Here is a 7,236-nt window from a genome sequence, read left to right on the forward strand (position 1 = left end):
TTACCGGACTACCAATTTACCTATAAATAGGTATTATTTTGATATATAATTAATTATGTCCAACTATTCAAACTTTAAGTCACATAATAATATTACAAATTTATAAATAAATTACAATTATTTTAAAAATGATAGAAATATTTAAAGTCATCCTTTTAACTCTTTCATTAAAAAAAAAAATTAATTAAATATAACTAATATAAGTCTTTTTTCAGCAAAATAAAATAAAATTAAAAAATATATAAAAATAAACTTAATTTTATCACTTAAATCTGATAACACTTACTGAAGTAAAATTATAAGGAACAAACACATTATTCAACAAAAATATAACAATTTATAAAATTAAATTAAATATGAAATATTAAGGAATTGATCTTAATAACTTCAATATTTGATCTTCAGATTCAATCTTTATTTTCTGTTCCTTTGGAAATAATTTTCTGATAATTAATTTGATGTTTTGCTCTTCTGAAAAATAGTAATGATTTATTTTATACAAATATAATTAAATTACCAAGTCAACAATTTATACATAACTTTAAACTATTAAAATTAATTTTTATTTTTAACAAATATATTATGTTTTTGTAAAATGTTAATCAATTTTTTTTTTTTTTTTTTTTTTTTTTTTTTTTAATAATTTTAAACATTTTTCCAATTTGTACCAATTTTCTACAAATATTAGTGAACATATTTGTTACAATAAGATTTTTATACATATTATCTAATTTTTCTCAAGCATTAAATATATTAATTTACCTGGATGACTAGTAGACTCCAAAAGCTTATGAACAATTTGTCTTGCCATAAATTTAAATAATTCTTTTGTTTTAAATAAATTATTTTTGTAGTAAGGGTTTAATAATTTTACAACCAGATTTGACAACTCAAATTTTTTTTGTTTGTTATTCGGATCCTCAGTCTTGTTTTTAATTATTTTCATTGACTCTTGTGAATTTTTGTTTATCTTATTAGTAATATTTACATTTGATGACATACTAAGTCGGACACCTAAGGATTTTTTTTTTACATCAACTAATGCTAATTTACTTTCATCATCACTATCTTCACCAAAAAGATTACTCATATTCTTCATTGCAGATATTTCAACATTTTGCTGAACATGTAATCTATGTTCAATTGATGATTGTTTAATATCATTTTGCTTTTGCTGTACCGGAAATTCATTTAGTTGCATAGTTAAATCTTTTTCATTTTCTGATGGAGCTATAATTTCAGAAATGTCCTTAAAAATATCAGCAACATTTTTTTCTGCTATTAATGATTTGTTACTTTTAGATTGAATGTGTGATAAACCGTTTTCCGTATTTTTTATACTATTTGAACATGTGTTATTAGGCGTAAGAAGAACATTTTGGTCTTGATTAGTTGGTGGCATATTATTCATAGCTAAATAGTCACTTTCAACATTTAATGAATCTTTAGATGAATCATATGTTGAACTGGATTCATGGTTATTTTTTATTAAGCTAGAAGCCATAATTATCTTGGGTACTTGTATATTAGTAGATGTAGTTTGATAATATAATGATTCATTGAATTTGGGTTCAACATTAAATGCATAGTTTGTTTGCTGTTCAGGATATAATTCTTCTACTATAATTGGAGTTTGAGAGAGTCTGGGATCATTTATATTAGTACTTTCTATAATATGAACTTCATCATCTGAAGATATTTCCATGTCACTATCAGTATTCTCTATTCTAGGTTTTTTTGTCGCACATTCTTCATTATCTGTTACAGAAGTAGTAGTAGACGAAAATACAAATGATTTCATTGACTGTTGCATTAAATGATCTCGTTTAATTCCTCTTTTGATTTTTGGCTCTGGCATTTTATTTTTTATTTGAGCTTGAATAAGATCTGAAGCTGTAACTATAGGTGGGAGTTCTATATTTGAATTAACTTTAGGTTCTTCTACAACTTTCACTGGTCGTGTATAATTCTTTATTTTATCAAATATGTTTGATGCTCTTGTTTCTGCCTTAATAAGAGATACCTAAAATAAACAAAAAATAAATATTTAATGGCATTATTTCAAAATGTATTCGTTACTTCATATCATCTGAGAGTATAAAATTAAATTTTCTGTTTACCCTTTAAAAATGTAAAAGAACCAAATTCATTCATTACAAAAAAATTATAATACATAAATTTCAAATGTTAATTAATTCATTTTTTTGATAAAAAAAATATTATGTCAACTATATCTTCTTTATTCTATACATGATATCTATCAATTAAATATTTTCCAAATACAAAAAAAGCTGTTAAAGAACAATTTATAGTAGTATAATATAAATAATTTGTTCAGCAACTTTTTTCTAGCCAACTAGCTTTATTTGAAATAATTTAATACTATTATACTATAAAATACTATAAAAAAGAATTTCCAAACATTTTTAGCTCACTGCTCTTTTTTAAAACCAAGATGTTCTCAGGGCACTCTTCCCCGAGTCTTAGCATGGCTAATCATAATAGAAAAAATTATTTATGTCAATTACTGTATTAAAAAAATGAATTTTACTTAACATTTTAGATCTCTTAATTAACTATTAACATAATTATAATTGTTTCAGTCAACACTCGTCAGGTTTTAAAATTTATTTGTAGACTATACGTCCTTGTAAAAACACCATGGCTATCAATTAGGTTAGAATGTAAGATTTAAGCAAAATAATTCTTTTATCCAAAATAAATAATATAAATGTTTTAATTTTACTCAACTGTTTTAGCAATTTTTTTCCGATAAACGGCTACAACTTTAGAACTAGTAAATGCTTCATATTCTAAATCCACAGCGATATTATGAATATCATCTTTTGTTAATTCTGTTAATGAATCAAATAAAGAACATTCCTCAATATTTTTCTCCAAATACTCTTCAATGAACCTCAATAATTCTTCTCTTACCTTAAATAAATACACATAAATAGATATTAATTGTTACATTAAATTATAAAATTATATCAATAAATTGTGGCTATAATTAAATTATAAGCTAAATAATTTATCTTTATTGAAAATTTATATCTTTATGTGACATACAGATAAATTATTAAATCTATGTTTAAATTAACAGTAAATTGTTTTTAGTTTTCAATTAATCACCTAATGACTCATTTCGCTTTAAACAATATTCATTAAATTATATTTCATGAATTTTACTTTCAAATAACATCGCTCACTATTCATATTTATTAATGAACAAAAAGAACATTTGCGCTCTAGTACATAACAACACAAGTTTATTTCTCTAAATACATGTCATCAAAAGTGAGATCGAAAGAATATAAAATTTTAAAAATTAACTAATTAAGACTATATTAAATAGAAAATAATTAGTAAGTGACTAAGAAATTTAATTTCAAATAAAAGTTTTTATTTGAAATATTTTTAATAAATAGGTACCATCCTTTTTTATAATGGTTAAACTTACATTTTATAAAATAAAAAAATCATTTAATAATAGTTTTCAATTAATTGCTCATAAGAAATTTTAAATAATAATTATATTTATTTATATAAGTTTAATATTATTAAGTTACTTAATAATTAACATTTAGAACATAAAGGTACATAAGATAGCTTAATTTGATTTATTTTAAAATTGTATATTTAATTCAAATTATAACCAAAATTTAGATTTTTATATTATAATTCATCCATATGTTTTTATTGAAAATGTCAAACAATAAAAACACTTACTGATAACTGCAAACCATTAACTTTTTTTATTGTAGATGCAGCCGCTCTAACTTTTGAATTTTTTACCAATTCTTCGTTTTCTTTAATAATGTTTTGTATATTAGCTCGTCTAATTTCAAACTGTCGTTTTATTTCTAATTCTAATTCTACATTTTTTTTGTGCCCTTCTCTTTCGCCTTCACGTGCGTACTCTTCACTTTCCCTAAACAATTATATTATTAGTAACTATATCAGTGATTGAAAACTTTGAAGTAGGAAGTAAAATATACTCATTGATAGCATTGCGTCCTCCTCCATAAAAATCACTAGATACTAGTTGTTCATTTGACACAATTGTATGATTCCTGTTATTTATTCCATACATAAATACATCCAAATCGATTTTTACAGCTTCTTTATTTGAGCATACATCACATTTATCGATACATTGGGGTTTAGTATCTCCAAAAAAATCAGCAAAAAATTCGTGTCTACATCTAGTTTACCAAACAAAAGTTTAACAATTATTAAAATGCAGAAATAATTTAATCTTTAAAAATTATATTAAATATACTGTTAAACATACTGTACACTTTCACAAAACTGTATCATCTTAAGGAACATACTATAACTTCCTTTAGCTTTTTTTTGTTTATCTTGAGTTTTAGCTTGAGTTATTGCAGATTTTAAAATGTAATCTAATGAATTTTTTGCTTGTTTTGAATGGTAAATTCGACATCGAGCTAATTTTCCATCTCTTCCAGCTCGACCAGACTCTTGATAATATGCTGGAATGCTAGATGGTATGCCCCAGTGTACAACAAACCTCACAGTTGCTTTATCAATTCCCATTCCAAAACTTACAGTTGCTGTAATAACTTGAATATGTCCACTCATAAATGCTTCCTGCACCGCAAGTCGTTCTTTATCTTTTAACCCTATATTATATCATTATAGTATTTAGAATATTTTAATTGATAAAACATTAAATTATATGTTTTTACCAGCATGATAAGGAGCAATAGAAACACCTTTCCGACTTAGAACTGTGGCTATTTCTTCAGTTAATTCTCTTGTTCTACAGTATATTATACCACATGGTTGATTCAGCTAAAATATTCAAGTTATAATCAACATATTTTAATTCAATAACTAAACATTTAAAAATAATTATTTACTGGATTTATGTTTGGAGTATTTTCCAAATAATCAAAATCATCACATAAACATTGATCAATAAAGTCTTTCAAATGTTGATAAGAATTTCCAATAGAATCATCAAATATAACATCATAAAATAAGTTTGACCGAAAACATGGTGTTGTAAACTTTGAGACTGGATTTTTAAGACATAATACATCCATAATGTCTTTAACAACCTAAATAAATTCATTTTAAATTACTTGAATAATATATTATAGAATAGGTCAAAAAATGTATTAAGTATTTTGTATAATTTACATCAGCACTAGCTGTAGCTGTAAGTGCAATCCATGGAATATGAAGATAAAGTTTTCTTAACAATCCCAGCTTTAAATAGTCAGGTCTAAAGTCATGACCCCATTGGCTTACACAGTGTGCTTCATCAACCACTATAAAAGCCAATTTATTTTTTCGTACTAAATAGGATAATAAACCCTGAAAATTAAATTATACTGTGATAATTTTTATTTATTACAAAATATTAATGTAAAATGTTGCAAAATGTATTTTATCAACCTTAAAGAAGTCAGTAGCTGCTTGTTCAGGAGTTACATATAGTAATGAAGTAGACACTTGTACAGAATATAAATCATTAATGACACGTTTCCGTTCAGATTCAGTCATTTTTGAATTAATTGTTTCAGCACGAATTTTCAAACGCGTTAAATGATCAATTTGATCCTAAAGAAAATTAGAAAATTAAAATTATGGTTTCATTCAAAACTTAAACAAGAAAATGGATTTATACCTTCATTAAAGCTATGAGAGGAGAAAAAACTATTGTAACTTTAGGTGAGTGAAGAACAGCAGGTAGTTGATAACATAATGACTTTCCAGATCCAGTTGGCATTGATACAAATACATCATATTTTCCTTTAAAAAACATAATTAAACATTAAATTTATTAGTATTAACTGATAAGATAGTACCTATAAATTATTATTTATAGTAATGAATCGGTGAACTTATAATTTTTTAATAATATTTACTATTTTAGAGTATTTAATTAGTACTCATAATATTTATTGATACTTTTTTTTTATAATTTGATACAATAAAATTAATATTAACATGCATTGTGTATTTATAATGTTTATAATATCATATTTAAAGATATAGAATGTAAGATGATTTTTCCTCAGACATTTTTGTTGAAGTAGTATATTTTCCTACACTAAATTTTTATGATGCATATCTCTGTATACATTTTTTTTTTTAGTTGAGGGAAAATGTCCTATTCTACCAAAAATAACTTAGGTAATTATCCATTTACCATAGTAATATTATATAATACCTACATAAATATTTGTCATAACATTATTTGTATTGTTTCTAAACTGGTATAATATTTTATACGCTTATATTTATACACTATTCTACCATATTTTAAATAAAAGATTCTGGATATAATGTAAATCTAAGCATAGATCTAATAATCAATAAATTAACAATTTAACTAGATATCAACCTATGATATATCAAGTACCTATTACCAATATTAACATTTTTTAGAACTAAATAATATTATAAAATATAGTAACCTAAATTTGATTTTAAAAAAAGGAGTAGGCCTACCTACAACTTAATAGTTAATATGTTAAAGTTTTGTAAAAATGTGAAATTAATCCTATTGTATTATTACAATGTAATAACTAATAAGTTTTATAACTTTATTACTTTTTGAAATTAATTTACCTAACAATGCAAATAACAATAAATAATAATTGTAATACACTTACGCTTTAATATTGCAATAATGGCATTCTTTTGCAAATCACTTTTGAATGTCTGATGATGGAAATAATGCTTCAACTGTTCAAGCAATTTATTTGAGTCCATACTCAACATTTGTTCAGAATTTATTCGTGTTTCTTCCGACATTATAATATTTTATCTAGTACCTACTACCTAGGTAAATAATTTAACTTATTTGTAATAATACTCAAATAAATTGATAACTGATTTAAACCCTTAAATGGTTTACACGATTCTCATAAATCCAAGATAACCAATATATTACATGTTACAATTATTAACTTAAACCTAATTTAATAATAAGCGAAGTTAAAATCAATTATTTTTGTTAAAACAAAAACTACATTTTTCAAAATGAAAACATGATCATTACTACTTTTATCACAATATTCACTAATATTATAAAATACGTTTGTTGGGCTATGTTAAATGATAAAGAAATATAGCATTATATAGATACTTTGGATATATCTTGATAAGGGTCACTATGTCTAATATCAACTAAGTCGAATTCTAATTTTTAAATTAAAGCGGTAATCACTTGCCGGTTACTATAATATTATACAA

At 23.8% G+C, this 7,236-nt stretch overlaps 1 protein-coding gene across 1 annotated transcript; it reads right to left on the bottom strand.

Moving 5' to 3' along the window:
• Positions 1–272: 272 nt before the first annotated feature.
• LOC112590905 (ATP-dependent DNA helicase Q5-like) lies at positions 273–6,979 on the bottom strand. The gene is made up of 12 exons (XM_025334508.1): positions 6,654–6,979; positions 5,663–5,787; positions 5,431–5,595; positions 5,173–5,349; positions 4,890–5,090; positions 4,716–4,821; positions 4,298–4,649; positions 4,002–4,208; positions 3,733–3,934; positions 2,752–2,937; positions 763–2,023; positions 273–471 (listed from the first exon to the last, which is right to left on the bottom strand). The coding sequence occupies exons 1-12, from the start codon at positions 6,793–6,795 to the stop codon at positions 365–367; spliced, it is 3,231 nt and encodes a 1,076-aa protein (XP_025190293.1). The 5' UTR covers positions 6,796–6,979; the 3' UTR covers positions 273–364.
• Between the last annotated feature and the right edge of the window lie 257 nt (positions 6,980–7,236).

This window comes from Melanaphis sacchari, unplaced genomic scaffold (assembly GCF_002803265.2).
Source record: "Melanaphis sacchari strain LSU unplaced genomic scaffold, SCAv2.0 Contig122_pilon_pilon, whole genome shotgun sequence".
NCBI classification, from domain to species: Eukaryota; Metazoa; Arthropoda; class Insecta; order Hemiptera; family Aphididae; genus Melanaphis; species Melanaphis sacchari.

Coding starts and splice junctions, on each gene's coding strand:
- LOC112590905 (XM_025334508.1), bottom strand. CDS start 6,795: ATGTCGGAAGAAACACGAATAAATTCTGAACAAATGTTGAGTATGGAC. Junction 4,650..4,715: donor TATTGCTCCTTATCATGCTG/GTAAAAACATAT, acceptor GATATAATATAG/GGTTAAAAGATAAAGAACGA. Junction 2,024..2,751: donor GGAAAAAAATTGCTAAAACA/GTTGAGTAAAAT, acceptor TGTTTATTTTAG/GTATCTCTTATTAAGGCAGA.